At 34.7% G+C, this 16,686-nt stretch overlaps 1 protein-coding gene across 1 annotated transcript; it reads right to left on the bottom strand.

The window, feature by feature from the left end:
- Positions 1 to 7,153: 7,153 nt before the first annotated feature.
- Positions 7,154 to 9,667, bottom strand: LOC134266478 (uncharacterized). Its single transcript, XM_062748707.1, has 3 exons — positions 8,315 to 9,667; positions 8,011 to 8,220; positions 7,154 to 7,835 (listed from the first exon to the last, which is right to left on the bottom strand). The coding sequence occupies exons 1-3, from the start codon at positions 9,665 to 9,667 to the stop codon at positions 7,314 to 7,316; spliced, it is 2,085 nt and encodes a 694-aa protein (XP_062604691.1). The 3' UTR covers positions 7,154 to 7,313.
- Positions 9,668 to 16,686: the final 7,019 nt, after the last annotated feature.

The raw sequence follows: 16,686 nt of genomic DNA on the forward strand, positions 1-16,686 counted from the left end.
CACAAACATGATATATCCGATATCAAAAGTCATAATATTGGAAGTTAAACTGTTGTGGTACGATTTCAAGAATGCTGTTAGAGAGAGTACCCTTTAGACCTCATGCTCACACCAAATTAAAGAATTCAAGTAAGGGTTTCTGAGACAAATCGAAAAAGAGAATGTTAGCAAAGTTGACAATCTAGACAGAAACATTTAATCTTTTGCTTATTGCTAGGAAGGAAGACCCACTCGTTGCTTTGCAACGAGCTTTGCTCTAGTTCTTATTATTCTTTTTTTTTTCTTCCTAGACGCCAACTTTGAGGCCTCATATCTCACTCATTTCTCAATGGATTTTGCTCAAATTTTCAGACATTATAGACGATAATAAACTCTATCAGAATGCTGTCTAAAATTTCAAAAAGTCACTTCCGGTTTTGAGTTATTTCCCTTTAAACGAAAATTTATAGGCTTTCATTTCCAGACAAAGGCTCAGAGACCACAAAAGCTGGAGCAGAAATTTTACTGGTTTTAAATAACAGAAGGATTGAAGTTGTGCACATCGGTTTTTGTTTTTCGATTTCTGTATTCAAAATGGCGCTATACAGGGGTCAAAAATTAGAACGCCTAAAAGAGCGAAAATTGACACATATTTTCCTTTTTATCTTGAAAACTAAAAATATTTTGTTAAGACATGTAGAATAAAAGTTGTACATAATTGCACCTGCTTTCATTTAATATCATTTAAAAGGGGCTGACCCCTAAAATTAGGGATCTAGGGCCCTTGAAAGTTTTTGCTTTATAACTCAAAAAAGGTAAATATTTCGGAATGACTGTCGATTATGAAGGTTTGCTTTAACATCTTATTATCTCATGAAATTGTTTTGTTCGAGTCTTGTTTTAAATGAGCTAGATACATGACCCATATATGTACAGGTAATTCTTTTCACTCAGCACGTAAACGCGAGCTCCTCATGCGTGTAAACCAAAACAAACTTACTATAAATGATAAACATGGCTACATTGGATGCTTATATTTTTTAGAATAAGGTTCTTGAAGTGTTTTGTGTTTTCCCCCCAGATTATCATGATTATTCACTGACAATTTTCCCTTTTATTTCATTTTTTTTTAATCGTATAAATCAAGTCTACTAAAAATGGAAGAAAAGATAATATTTTCATTTCTTCTTATCATATAAAAACAACAAACAATATAGTGAGAAAATAAAACATAACTGTAAAGCATATACTATTCACAGCCACTAAGTGCACGCCTTTTACATTCACCTTGTTTGTTTACAATTATATAACGCGCCTCCCTCGATAACGCGGGGCAAAGTCGGTCACCGGGAATCAATCGGCGTGTTATCCAGCGACCCCCAGTCATATACACAAAGAAACCACAGAATGGATAAATTTAATTAATATGTTTAATCTTTCAGATTATTACATAGTATCTTTGACTGATTATGTCGCTAGTGCATTTCATTCAATAATTTATTTGCTGAATTAAACGAAAGTTGCATATAATTATTTTTTTTATAGCAAATGTTTTTCTCGATATCGAGGTCATGATCTGTTTCACTTCAAATACCATCGAAAATATGCTCCTTTGATTAATTTCTACTAGTGATAGATTTTTTGTATCTTAACTTAAATGTACATGTATGTAAGTCACTTTACGTTCTTTTGTCGTCGTTCTTAAAATGTACAACTGTATACGTCCCAAATATAAAAATATCGAGCGTTTTATCGGAATACATAAATACAAAATCCCACATTCACACGCGCCTCCAAAGTATGTAGATTGAGACACACATGCATAACTTATTCCATTGGACAACTAATTAACCTCGAACAAATAATTATTATGTTCCCCAAACGAAGTTGGGGAACATATTGTTTTTACTCTGTTTCTTATTATTATTATTATTTTTCTTCTTCCTGGGAAAATTTTGTCCACGAGTGATCTTGTAAACTACACATCCGACTAAGGTAAAATGTTTTTAGGGTTAGTAGACATGTTATGTAGATTTGCCGAACGAAGGTCATTTTGCGCGCACGTGCTTGCAAGAGCGCGCACGTGCAACACGTGAAATGACCAATATAATGGATATTGCTGTAACTTTTCTTTTTTTGACGAATTTTTTTTGAAACTCATAATGTAAGGATATATTAGTAGTATAGACAAGATGGCATGGTCAAAATAGCAGGATCTCACGCGCATGCACGTGCGCCTCGCTCTGATTGGCTGAAATTAAAGTCTCAATATCTTTCTTGTTTCTAGTCATAATCTTTTGAAATTTTGAACATAGTCCTACATAATGAAGATCTACAGCATGATATATAAAAATTTTCATGAATGCATGCGCATGCACGCGTGCTGCAATCTGATTGGCTGAAACTTTAAATGGCTATATCTCCTTTGTTTTTAGACGAAATGCTTTGAAATTTAAAACATAGTCATGCATTAGGATATCCTAAAATATGATATAGAAAAAATTCATGAAATCACGCGCATGCATGTGTGCTGCAATCTGATTGGCTGAAACTTTATATAGCTTTATCTCCTTTGTTTTTTGACGAAATGTTTGGAATTTTAAAATATAGTCATTCATTTAGATATCCTTTAATACGATAAAGATAAAAATTTATGAAATCACACGCATGCATGTGTGCTGCAATCTGATTGGCTGAAACTTCAAATGGCTATAACTCCCTTGTTTTTCAACCAAACAGGATGGTATTTAGAACATAGATAAATATAAGGGACTCCTACAATAAGGTGTAGTCATTATGCACGTGCTTGCACGTGCGTGCACGTGAAATGAGTAAAATTAAAAATACACTCGTATGAGTGTATTTTTTAATACTTTTGGATTAAATGCTTTTATATTAAGTATATTAAAATTTTAGATAGTGTAGACAAGACAATATGGTCGTTACGCACATGAACACGCGTACAATGCATATTTTTAAATATATTTTGTATTTTTCTGGGAAGACCTTGATTAAGTCTAAATTCCATAAAGTATTTCTTATTTAATAGAGATTACAGGGAATATGGCACCAAAAGGGAGTTGGGGAGCGTTTGGGGAACATCTGTAACGGTCCCCGTTACAATTAGCACTAGTTTTCTATTAAACTTGTAATTTTTTGCGAGCAGGTTTCCGTTTATTTTTTCTTATCAGCTCTCGTAATGCTTCATTAAGGTTTTACGGAGACATATAATGTACATGCATGCAAGTACAGAACTTAAATATTTTCATGCACGTTTTATAATTAAAGTATAATGCATATGCAAGAGTGCCCAAATATACGCATGTAGAGCCTAATCTGCGTTTGAAATACAGACATTAGAGTGAACTAATTATAGGTCCGCAGAGTTGATTATGAGTTGTTTTTATAACGGGTAGCCCATCCTGTCCACTCATCGTCACGGTTTGTAACCTCGTAATTACACAGGTAAATACTAAGGTGTCAATCTATATATTTTCACCTATATTTTCCCCCTAAAAAAATAAATTACCGAGAGATGTATCGTTTTCTCCTATCATATATTAATTGACAGTATTTATGAACAGCTGTTAAAACACAGGCCTGTGTAAACGGTAAATCAAAAGAAAGGAAATCTGGGGTATGGAAAACAGAAAATATATATAATGCCTCATTCTCTGAAGATTACGTTGTCTTCAGATAACTAAAATACATGTACCAGTAAATTAATGTCCGTCGAATTTTATTTTAATGATAACATTTACTGGTGTGTACCTGTACACGCAGTGTGTCACTTTTTCTAAGCCTTCGCCCAAACGAACAATTTAGCAAATCTTGAATGAATTAATTTACACTATCCCTTCCACATATCCACACACATTCACCTATACCTAAAATCTAATAAAAATCAGATTTGTGACCATTTCTTTATTTTATCAAGATCGGTTGTAATTAAGAGATCATGTAGGAGTATTAATATTAGTGTCCACTATTGCAAACAGTGATGTATCGTCCACGAATAATCGAATTTCATTATGTATGCTCTGTTACAACGCACTTTGAAAAATTACGCACTTTGAAAAATATTTTCAAAGTGCGTTAAATTTGGGACCAAATCAATGAACTTTGAAAAAATAAATTTTTTTTCAAAGTGCGTTAATATCGACCATATAAACGCACTTTGAAAAAGGTGTATGGCTTGGTCAATATTCTTGCAAATCTTAGATATGATATAAATAATTGAACCTGTTTGATAACTCTTCGGTATGGTCACTTTACGATATGAAAGTGGGCGATTTTGATTTTTCCATACATGTACTTTGAAAATTCTTTCTCCCTTAATTATTTTAATGAACTAATTTTTTTTTACAGTTTTCATGCATTTTATGTAAACTAAAATTTATTGAAAAATTTTAACGTCATACCAGTTATATTGTTGTGAAGCATAGGCATCTGTACGGGGGGTGGGTGGGGGGGTTCACACAAATGTTTAGCAAATACATTTTATAGGCATTAAAAATTGGGGCTTACCTTGGGGGTGTATCCTTTTTCAATTTAAATTATTAAAATCTATAAGTCTAGAATTTGTTTTATGCATTTTTTTCAAAGTGCAATGCCACAATGCCCTCAGTTATGTCATTACAGTTTACATCCACCTCTGTTGCCTTGTGTCAAAAAGTTTTGCACCCGAGTCCTCGTTCACACGTGCGTGGCCGCAGAGAGCCGCGGGCATGTCGGTGTTAAAAATACATCGTGTACTCCGATAGTTATAAATGGAAATAATTGTAAGTGTACCAGTAAGTGACGTTTCCAACTCAAGGGAAAAACCCGAAAAGAATATTTCAATTGCAGAATTTTACGTGAATATGCTTGTACATGCAAGTTTAATTATATACATGTATTCATTTTTACATGTACAAAAGTGGCCAAAATATATGCACACTTTTGAGAGATATATCCAAACCTTAGTCTAGAACAGATGCTCTAACCCCTGTGCCACATGGGCGGTGCTCAGATTTGAAGAATTAATTCAAGACATTTTTATCAAACTTAAGTATGCTGATACACTTTAACCTTGCACTTTCCTGTGACCTTTACCTCACCTGTCTTTAATTTGCATTTTCCTTAGTATTAAAGAAACCATCTGAGATATTTTTATGTAAGCTTATGCATTATTTGAAGGGGATTTTATAATCTATATCCATTTTTTAAGATTTCAATTTTTAAGAAACTATTCAAGATATTCTCAATAAACGTCATACATTATAACATTAATACAGATTTTAATGTTGCATTATTTACTAATATACACTTGGCGATGCATTCATGTCCTATAGACATATTTCTAGTTAAATCCTTAGCTAAATCATAGTGTTGAACCTAATAAATTCTTCCGATTTGATACTGTATATGCTCAGAAAAAATAAGGCTGAACATATCCATTCATTCAGACAAGTCAAGGTTCCTGACAGAGAAACTGTAAATTCGCTACAGTATTTGTACCTGTGAAACATTGTTGATACATGTATAATGCAGCGTGGGACATGACCTTGACTCAAGTTCAAGGTCACTAAAGATAAGATGTTTTGGCTGGATTCATGGACTAAAAGAATATATAAAAAACGTGTGTACTTTTCCAGTCGGTAATACACATACCGTATGATCCCTATTAACCACCCCTGCCCCCATAAGCGCCCCATAGGTCTTTTTTCAATTATTAGAAAACAAGGGCCCCCTCTACAGTGATTAAAATCATCTAGAATCGTATCAAAAGTCTGCCAAAATTTGAACAAAGTGAAAATGTAACTTGTCTATTATCCAATTTCTCAGTGGAAAATGAATCATATCGCATAAATTGGGTGGATTATCCTCTCTTAAAGTAAAGTTCGACATTATTTTAGCTGTTCTTTAAAATTTTTGAAGTATAAGAATGACATTAAATATTAATATGAAGAGAATACCAAAATAACCGCCTCCTTTTCGAAAGGACTTAAGCCAGAATGTTCAAAAATCCGCCCTGTCATCGAAACGGATGAAACTTTTTCAAACAATGCTCTTAGATTAGTATATTATATAACATTTTATTTTTTAACAATATCTCTTCTAGTTTTATTTTTACAGCTGTTTGAATTTGGTATTATTCTCAATGTTAATTCTACAACGTCATGACGTTGCTGTTACTTACTTTAACGTCAAGACGTCAATCATATATACTTTAACGTCATGATGTGAACTTAATTAGTAATAAACATATCATATATATTCTAAAGAGGAGAAAATTCAATTATTTTTATATAAATCTCAATTTATCATGGTCTTTTCAAAGAAATTCTGAGGCATGGAAAAGAGTTTAGTGTTTGCTTTTCTTATAGTATGTACTTCTCTAAAGAAAATATATATACTTCATAAGCAGTAACGCTGTTTACCATTTTACAAATGTAACAGTGTCAGTTTAAAATAATAACAACAAAATTATCAGTTTTGTAAACATTTGTATTTCTTGCTCCAATAGTATTCATAACAATACATAAAATATTGAAGTAAACTTCACTTTAACATATTTTTAAGGTAAATCATGAAAATACATAAATCAGAAAATAGGTATATGCAAAGTCAAGCTATGCCTTTTTACTGATTATTGCTACAATATCACATCCGACATAAATCTCACACATGAAATTATAAACAGGTAAATTGAAAAATAACACTCTACATGCAGAGCGGCCCAATTTCCGCATCCGACTTAAAACTCACACATGAGATTATAAACAGGTAAATTGAAAAATAACACTTTACATGAGATTATAAACAGGTATATTGAAAATTAACACTACATGCGGAGCGGCCCAATTTCCGCATCCGACTTTAAACTCACACATGAGATTATAAACAGGTACAGTTGTAAATTGAAAAATAACACTCTACATGCGGAGCGGCCCAATTTCCGCATCCGACTTAAAACTCGCACATGAGATTATAAACAGGTATATTGAAAAATAACACTCTACATGAGATTATAAACATGTATATTGAAAAAAATAACACTCTACATGCAAAGCGGCCCAATTTCCGCATCCGACTTAAAACTCACACATGAGATTATAAACAGGTATATTGAAAAATAAAAACACTCTACATGAGAATATAAACAGGTATATTTAAAAAATTACACTCTACATGCGGAGCGGCCCAATTTCCGCATCCGACTTAAAACTCACACAGCAGATTAAACAAGTAAATTGAAAAAATAACATAATTTTTTTAAAAACATTATATACAACAGATACAGTGTATATAAAATAACAATGAATAAAATACAATTAACATTAACTAACTGTTCACTCCTCGGGAACACTTTCACAGCTACTGTCATCACTGTCAGACTCGTCCAAAGCAGGTGGGATGTCAGCTGCATCAAGGACATGCTCACTCCAGTCACGCACACCATATGTCCTTTGTTCATGTCTTCCTTTTGCCAGGTACCAAATGATGGCTGCTATGTGAGAGCACATGCCTACAACTCTGGCACCCGCTCTGCAGGTACAATACCATGCCTCTACAGAGTAATCAGAATACTCAATCCAAACTAAATACTGCTTTGATGATGTGTGCCGACTCTGAATTTTCACCTTTAGGAGCCTATCATTTTCTTTATGGAAGAAAATATCACATCCTCCCTCAATGTGTTCTTGAATATAGCTACGAGAGAGCTTCAATTGATAGGTGCCACAAGTCAAATTCCGCAACTGATCCTCATCGAACATGGGGAAATTCTGAATTTCACATTCAAGAACTGTTTGCCATTGAGTAGATCTTCTGTTAAGTCCATTCTCTTGAACCATTCGTTTGAGATTATTCACCTATTAAGAAAGCCATACGCATGTAATTATAACTTATATGCTGATGTATTCAAGGGAGATGAGCAAGATGAAATTTAAAAAAGTTAAATGTATTCTTAAATGCAGATTTTTGCAGCTGCTCAATTACTAGTACATTAAGGTATTATACAATAAATCAATTGTGCAACTTAAATACCTGTTTGGACAGATAGAGCATTTTTGCTGCCTCTGCATCATCAGCCTCAGTGTTGTTACTTTTACTCAGGGGTGGAGAGAATCTGTTTGAGAGTGCGCAAACTATCCTGACATAGTCACCGATGAAGGGAATTTGATTAGTGGGTAGTGTCTTGTCCAAATATCGCCACCTCTTGATGCGTGCGTTTGAAGATTCCACTACCCATCTGACCTAAAAAATATTTTTTCAAAACTTATTCATAGTAATATATATTTTCACAAGAAATTGTAAATAACTTTATTGTGAGAATTTACATGTTATTTACCTTTGTCACAAGTCTGCTCATATTTGCATCATCAGTAGTCATTTGGTTTTGTCCCTTGAGCAGAAATCGGGGCATTTCTGCCTGGATTCCAAGATCTTCAAGCAGAGGCAAAGCATCTCTGAACCCGCGGTCAACAATAAAGATGTCGTCTTCACTTAGCCAGCTCCGAATATCTTCAGCATTTGTTTTGATGATGTGTTGGAGAATTGATGCATCATTGTTTTTATTATCAGCAAGGTATGGTCCTAAGATTGAGACAAAGTAACCAGTAGTAGTTACGATAACCATAGGCTTGATTAGTGGTCTCCCCTTGTGGATGCTGTAAGAACGTCTTTGGTAGTGGAAATTATTGCTCTTAGCTGTGTATATGTAAGTGCCATCCAGTACCAATATGGCCTGTTTCTTCTCGATGTTACCAAACAATGTCTGTGCTAGCTGTCGTGTATGGTCTTCGATGACTTCCTCTCTTCTTACGTGTTCAAACCCAAGATGGTGTGGCACAAAGCTGATCATCAATGCTGCTCTTACAGCACTAACAGCCCTCCTCAAACTGGATTTGGAAGTTTGGAAAAGTGTTGACAGTATTTGATTTGACAAGCCAGTCTTTAATTTGCACAGGAATATGGCAACAGATTTTCTTACACTCCTAGACGGTGTTGGTTTCACTTCATCTTTCACAGCGTCACATATTGTATGGAAATCTTCCTTGTTGAGTCCCAGCAAAGACAAATAGTCTGTATCGGTCAGAGTCGTGGTGTCATCAAAGTCCAAATAAGACTTGTCATGTTTATGACATAAAACACGCATCTCTTGAAGTAAACTTAGGATGGTAGTTCTGTTAACAAATGCATTGTCTGTCGTCGGTAATTGCTGAATTGCATCAGTGGTGAAGCGTTCATTTTCCACATGACCAGGACAACATCTATTTCCGGATGGAATTAATACATTGTGTTCAATAAAAACAGATGTGCGGCATTCTGGTGACACTACTATCAATTTGGGCCCTGGTTTCTTACAAACGATACAATAGGCATGAGTCTTTGCAGTGGATTTTAGGTGCAAGGATACAGATGGTGGACTGGAGAGATGTTTTCTGTTGTCATTTGTTTCGGACGCTGGAAATTCCCTGTGAATTGTGGTAGAGCAGGGTGTTGCAGATGATTTACGGCATGAAACATCTCTGTAATAATTGCTTCTACATTTGCTGCAGATGACAGAATTTTCCCTTCCTTCCACCATAAACCTTTTTCTTAAATATTTTCTTATGCCTTTGTCAAGATGCCTCCTTTCATTGGGTTTTGTTCTTTTAGAGCACAATACACAGTTGAAGTATTCTGTTTTGTGTCCTGGCATTATCTGAAATTAAATACAAGAACATTTACATTTTATAAATTATTATCCAGGCTAATTATGAAAAATAATTCGTTTTACCTTTCCAACTGAATAAAATGATTTTTTTTTTACTTCCATAATTATACCCCCGCTTGAAAAACGGTAGGGTATATAGTAATCGGTATATCCATCCGTCTGTCTGTCTGTCTGTCCGTCTGTTATGCTTTGGGGTATCCATCTCTTATCCACAACTATAGCTCCTCTCATACCACTGAAGGAAATTTAATGAAACTTTCACAGAATCTTTATTACATATTGCCATTGTGCACCTCTTATTTTACTTTTTGATCTGACATATATTTTTGATTTTCCAGAGCAAAACATGGACACTGCCATTATATTCATATGGGAGGCGCGGGGTATCATTTAGTGAGCTCATTGCTCACAGTACCTCTAGTTTATTTTAAACTACAGCCAAAATGGCTGATTAAAATCTTTTGAAAATATCTTCTCCATCTCATCCAGATTAGAATTACAATAAAAATTTCATCCCATGTATGCTCAGATTCATGGACTTACATATTGTTAAAACTTTGCCTGAGGAAGGACATGAATTTTTACATCATTATACAAAAATTGTCTTCTTCCTCTGGGAATACTTTAAAGATATTTGATTGAGTTTAACCACCTCAAATACTGTTGCTTTATTTTTGTTTTATAAATCCTTTAAAACTATTAAGTTCTTACTGTGGTTTTCTACAATATATACTTCTTTTCATTATATTTTAAATATGCACACACCTTGAGATCCACCCCCCATTTCAGCAATTTATATTTAATTTATGAACAACAATAAAAAAGTTGCAGAATTATAATAACAAAATTGATTTTGGCTGTTTATTATTTTAAAATATTTACTGTTATTTATATTCTAATGAATTTGCTTGAATATGCTATTATTTGCATTGTTGTTTATATTATTTTAAGAAAAAATCATTATTAAGGAAAAATCATTAAAGATATATTTAAATAGAACGTGAATTTTTCAAAGAGAGGTAACTCATGAAAACAAAAACAAAACACCCCCCTGATGTTGAATATCTGTGTTAATGTGTCTATTTTTTTGTAAATTATGACTATTAAAATATAAATTAATATTTTTACATTGATATATTGTCTTGTAAACATGGTAAATATGTGCTGTACTTTTATTTAAAAAAAAAAAGAAGAGGGGATTCAGACTGACATGTTCCAGTGTTATCATTGCTTATCATATTGGTGTGAAATTTAAAATGAACTTACAAGATACTCATATGGCTAACGTTACATACAGATTTGAATAAAATCTTAATTTAGACTTATGCCGATCTTTTTTGCATCTCAATCACACGTACTACAATAAACTTTGATATAGATATGCATTATTGCATACCTGACAGTAGAGGCCCCTAGTCCGAAAAATCTGACGTTTTCCTGGCTTTTTTACGATCTTGATAGTTTACATACCAGGAATAGTCCGATTTCTTGGCTTTCTTTACGATCTTGATAGTTTACATGCCAGGAAAGTAAAATATCAAAATTGTAAAAAAGCCAGGAAAACGTCAGATTTTTCGGACTAATCTGACAGTAGATCACACTGCAGACGACATATGGGTCAAGCGAGCGGTCCATGTATTATCAGCTCAGAATCATCCTATTATATTGATGCATGTGTATTTTAAAGCTTACTTTACTTTTTTGTTTAGAAGAATATAAAAGATACTCACCACAACAAAGTCATGTAAACTTCTCTATCTTCAGTCGATTGTAACCTGCATTCCGGATAGTCAGTTATTTTATCACATCGGGATCGGAAATTCCCCTTTTTTACAGACGCAAGTTTTATATCGAGTGGATTTTATATCCTTTAAAATTTATTTACGGCCTCAATAAATTATTAAAAAATAAATCATTTAATATGACTAATTAAGTTTAACCTCTATTTCTACTAGTCCATACTGAGAGAAAAAAAAAATCCGGAAATTATCTTTTACACAAGTCAGGCATCAAAGTACTGAAAAGTATCATTTAAGTAGGGCGCCACACGTGAACCATCAAAAACCAAATAAATTTTGGAATAACATGTATCATTTTAACTGTGTTTAAAATTTCATCATGGTTCAAGGTTGGCGCCTACAAAAAATCGCTGTAAAAAGGTCTAAATTTCTTTGAAACTTGGTATTTTTGCATTACCGCATCCGGTTTTGATGTTTATAATAAAGCACGCGCTGTTTCCTTCCCAAAAATCAAGACGGCGACCAAAGGTTTAACACCTAATAAATATTTGGCCAAAGTTTCGCTGCTTAATAATGAAGTTTGGTTTTCAGGAATTGACAGGGCCAAATCATACAGATTTTGGCGTTAGTTCTTTCTAAGCGCCCGGGGCGGTTAATAGGGATTATACGGTATTAGATTTTTATAACAGAGTTTGTCATTGATTGACGCAAGGTCATTTAGAAAGTTCAAGTTCACATACATTCCTTAAATTTACAGCGTTTTTCATGGCGAAACATTGCTTGACGCAAGGTCATTTAGAAAGTTCAAGGTCACATACATTCCTTTACAGTGTTTTTCATGGTGAAACATTGTAAGTTTCTTCCTTTACAAGCCTTTAGGTTGCTTACTTGTATAACTTTATAATGTGGCTTGACCTAGACTCAAGGTTACGTCTTCCTATCCGTAGCTCCAACGGAAGACCTATTCGTTGCTTTGCAACGAGCTCGGCTCTAGTTATTCTATTTATTGCTGTTGTAAAATTTCAAATCCCAGCTGCTTAAGTACTTTTCTTTTCCTTTGCTATAAGTTCAAACCAGTAGAGCTTCAGTCTCGACAGAGACTTCTGGTTATGTTTTTGCATGTCAAATTCTTTTCAAGTTCGTTTATCCCCCCTTTTCAAAATCGAATCTAGGTGACTGCTATGTTAGCGATTTTCGTAAATAAGAGACTGAACAAGACAAAATCAACTTGTTTTTAATAGTGGTGGATTGAATATGTACAGAGTAGATCATTTATGATAAAATCTGTGTATTTTAAGTGATTTAATCCAAAATAATACATTCCGTTATCCGTTCTGTTCCGCTTTCCGTTCCGTTTTCCGTTCCGCGTTTTAGCAACACCCAAACATGACCTAGTTTTATTTTTATTCGCAACCATTTCTTTCAAAATCATGACATTAATTAAATATTATTGTATAGGAGTGAAGGGAGGCTGGTGGTTAGCTTTGATGGTGCTTGGCAGAAGCGGGGTACCGGAAAAGCTCATAATTATAGTCTTACAGGTAGGTGTAGCAAGTATCAAAACCCATATATTGTAGTGACTCAAACTTATTGTCACATTGACATGAGTGGTCTTCTGCTTATGAGAAATCAATTTTTTTTATGCATGGACATGTTTGAATAATTAGTATTTCACAATACACCACTCTTATGTCTAACTTGCGTATTGGATACAGATGAAATATCTTATTTTTTGAAGGGCATTCCTCTCTGTTCCAAGAAAAATCGAAGAAAGTATACAGTTTTTCAGTAAAGAGAAAAAAAAAACTAGAGGTACTGTGAGCGATGAGCTCACTAAATGATACCCCCCGCCTCCCATATGGTTATAACTGGTGAAAAAGTCCATGTTTTCCTGTGGCCGGGAAACTCAAAATATGTGTCGGATCAAAAAGTAAAATAGGAGGTGCACAATGGCAATATGTAATAAAGATTCTGTGAAAGTTTCATCAAATTTCATTCAGTGGTATTAGAGGAGTTGCGGATAAGAGATGGGTACCCCAAAGCGTAACAGACGGACGGACGGACGGACGTACAGACGGACGGACGGAATTAACGATTACTATATACCCTCCCACTTTTCAAGCGGGGGGTATAATTAGGGTATGCACAACTGCAATGTTCAAGGATAATCCTCCCAGGCAACACAAGTGCTGTAAGAACTGGATTAGATCGGCGAAGGCCATGGAGCCTGCCATGGCCTGTGAGATATTGGAGAAGATCAAGAATGTAGAGAGGAAAGTAAGTACATCAAAGAATGAAAAAAGTGAGCAAGCGCACATACCCCCACGCTTCCCCTAAACTCAGTGCCGAAAATCCCGAAAAAAATGAATCGAAATTTACTGATGCACATCTACAGGGTACATATTGTGTCCTAAATAATTGCCATGTTTGACAAAATTCTGTGCAGCGGTTTATGAGGAGGTGCGCTGACAAACTGTTCATCTGTATATTCAAGATATTGCCAAAAAATGTCAAGAAAAGGAATCGGAATTTCCAGTTAATATGCACATGATAATGATGATAACCGTTTATCGTCACGAGACACCGACATATTGACGTCATTTTCAAATTTTGACGTCACAATGTTGGAGAAAATCATTACTTTTCACATGTTATGTATAGAACGTAGGCCTATGCGTGAAAATTGGTGTGTCAAATTTCATTCTGATGTGAATTCAGGGTTGCAAATAACCACATGCCCACTCGCAAATGCGGGTAATTTTTGCTTTGGGCGACTATATCTTAAAGATCTTTTCGCCCACATGGCAAGTAAAACCTAAATCAGCAGATATCCGGAACTCAGCCGACTTTGGTTTCACTTTTATAAAATACTTTCGTTTTCACTGTTTGCGATTAAACAAACATTCAACATATTCCGATCAATTCCCAATCTGTATCACTGTTATTCAAGGGCAATCGGAACACGTGGAAATTCATACAAGGGCGGCAAATCCCGCGGAAAAACGCAAGACGGAGAAAAGTATACTTTTTAGAATATGCTAAGAAAAGAACCAGAACTTTCTCAAATGGTGCTGTAATGCTGTAAACATGATCCTAATGAAAAATTTTATTTAATCAAGGGCTGCATGTCTTGTTATTTAGATGCACTTGTAAAACACGAAGAAACAAAGATGCATATAAGATAAAAAAAAAAATTGAAGATCAATTACAAAAACTAGTACAGAAATCAGATGCAATTAAGCTTTTAAGTTCACTAAACAAAAGTAATACAGATAAGTTATCAAGAATGTTTAGGACATGTCAAGCACCCGTTAAGAAAAAATAGGCCTATATCTATGGTTGAACGATTTGGATGAAATGAAGGGACCTGAGGTAGGGCCTACCTATAGGTACGGAGAATCTTTTAAACAATTTGTACAGGCAATTTCAGAAACAGAGTTCCAGAGAGTAACTGCAAAAGTAAATGAAGGGCCACGCCCTCATTCAAGGGGAGATAATTGGGAATTAATGAAAATTTGGTGGTATGTTTTAAAAATCTTCTTCTCAAGAACCACTGTGCCAGGAAAGATGAAACTAATGGGGAAGCATTCTCAGGTAGTATAAATTCAAGTTTGTTCAAATCATGACCCCCGGGGATAGGGCGGGGCCATAATGGCCGACCAAAGTTTTACATAGAAATATAAGGGAAAATTCTTTAAAAATCTTCTTCTCAAGATTAACAAACCCATGTCATTGATTGATCATATTCATATGGAAGCATCCTCAGGTAGCGTAGATTCAAGTTTGTTCAAATCATGACCCCCGGGGGTAGGGTGGGGCCTCCATGGCCGACCAAAGTTTTACATAGAAATATATAGGAATTTTTTTTAAAAATCTTCTAAGAATAACAAAGCCATAATTAAACATATTTATATGGAAGCATCCTCAGGTAGTGTCGATTTAAGTTTGTTCAAATCAAGACCCCCGGGGGTAGGGCGGGGCCACAATGGCGGACCAAAGTTTTACATAGAAATATATAGGAAAATTCTTTAAAATCTTCTTCTCAAGAATAACAAAGCCATAATTGATCATATTTATATGGAAGCATCCTCAGGTACTTTAGCTTCAAGTCTGTTCAAATCATGACCCCCAGGGGTAGGGCGGGGCCACAATGGCTGACCAAATTTTACATAGAAATATATAGGAAAATTCTTTTAAAATCTTCTTCTCAAGAATAGCAAAGCCATAATTGATCATATTTATATGGAAGCATCCTCAGGTAGTGTAGATTCAAGTTTGTTCAAATCATGACCCCCGGGGGTAGGGCGGGGCCAAAATGGGCAACCAAAATTTTACATAGAAATGTAAAGGACAATTCTTTAAAAATCTTCTCAAGAATAGCAAAGCCATAATTGATCATATTTATACGGAAGCATCCTCAGGTAGTTTAGATTCAAATTGTTCAAATCATGACCCCCTGGGATAGGGCGGGGCCAAAATGGCAGACCAAAGTTTTACATAGAAATGTATAGGAAAATTCTTTAAAAATCTTCTTCTCAAGAATAGGAAAGCCATGATTGGTCTTGGGACTACTTTTGGATTTAAGCTTTTCAAGTATAAACCAATTCTGCTTTTTCCTAGCCACAGTGCTCAGGTGAGCGATGTGGCCCCTGGGCCTCTTGTTTTAACATACTGTGTGTAATTTATATATAATTGTAGTTATATAAACCAAATATTACCGAATGATCAACAAAACTTGCGAATCTTTGAGACATCAAAATTAAAATGTAAAGTAATATTTCATATTGGCCACACGTCCAAACAACGATTATATAAAGTGTGTAGATTTGTATCAGCAAAATCTATATATGTGGTAAGTATGAAAGTTGTTCTTGACTGTGGCCACATTTAATTTTGGGAAATGCTGTCGAAAAAACCGGCATTTTTGAACGTTTTTATGAAACCAGACCTTAGGCACGCGCCTAAGAGCGCATTATTTGACAAAATGAGTTACGTAAGAAAAAGAAGTATGTTGTCCTCTAATAATTAACGTATAATACCCGCCATGAATAGTAACTCGATTTTTGTGAAAAACATGGGGCCAAATATGATGGTTCGTGGCTTTACCTCTTTATATGTGTGGATCAATTGAATCCAGTATTAAAGGGCAAGAAAAAGTAGTTTAGAAGGTATTTTACCTCAGGAAATGTGATTGTTGACTTTTCAGGTATTTGTGCCAGAAAAAGCCAATGCAGAAGATTTTGTTGGAGGCTTTCAAACCATAGT

This window comes from Saccostrea cucullata, unplaced genomic scaffold, assembly GCF_032062105.1.
Source record: "Saccostrea cucullata isolate Sc308-1 unplaced genomic scaffold, CSIRO_AGI_Scuc_v1 ctg2691, whole genome shotgun sequence".
NCBI lineage: Eukaryota > Metazoa > Mollusca > Bivalvia > Ostreida > Ostreidae > Saccostrea > Saccostrea cuccullata.

Coding starts and splice junctions, on each gene's coding strand:
- LOC134266478 (XM_062748707.1), bottom strand. CDS start 9,667: ATGCCAGGACACAAAACAGAATACTTCAACTGTGTATTGTGCTCTAAA. Junction 8,221..8,314: donor TGAGCAGACTTGTGACAAAG/GTAAATAACATG, acceptor AATATTTTTTAG/GTCAGATGGGTAGTGGAATC. Junction 7,836..8,010: donor TGCTCTATCTGTCCAAACAG/GTATTTAAGTTG, acceptor CTTTCTTAATAG/GTGAATAATCTCAAACGAAT.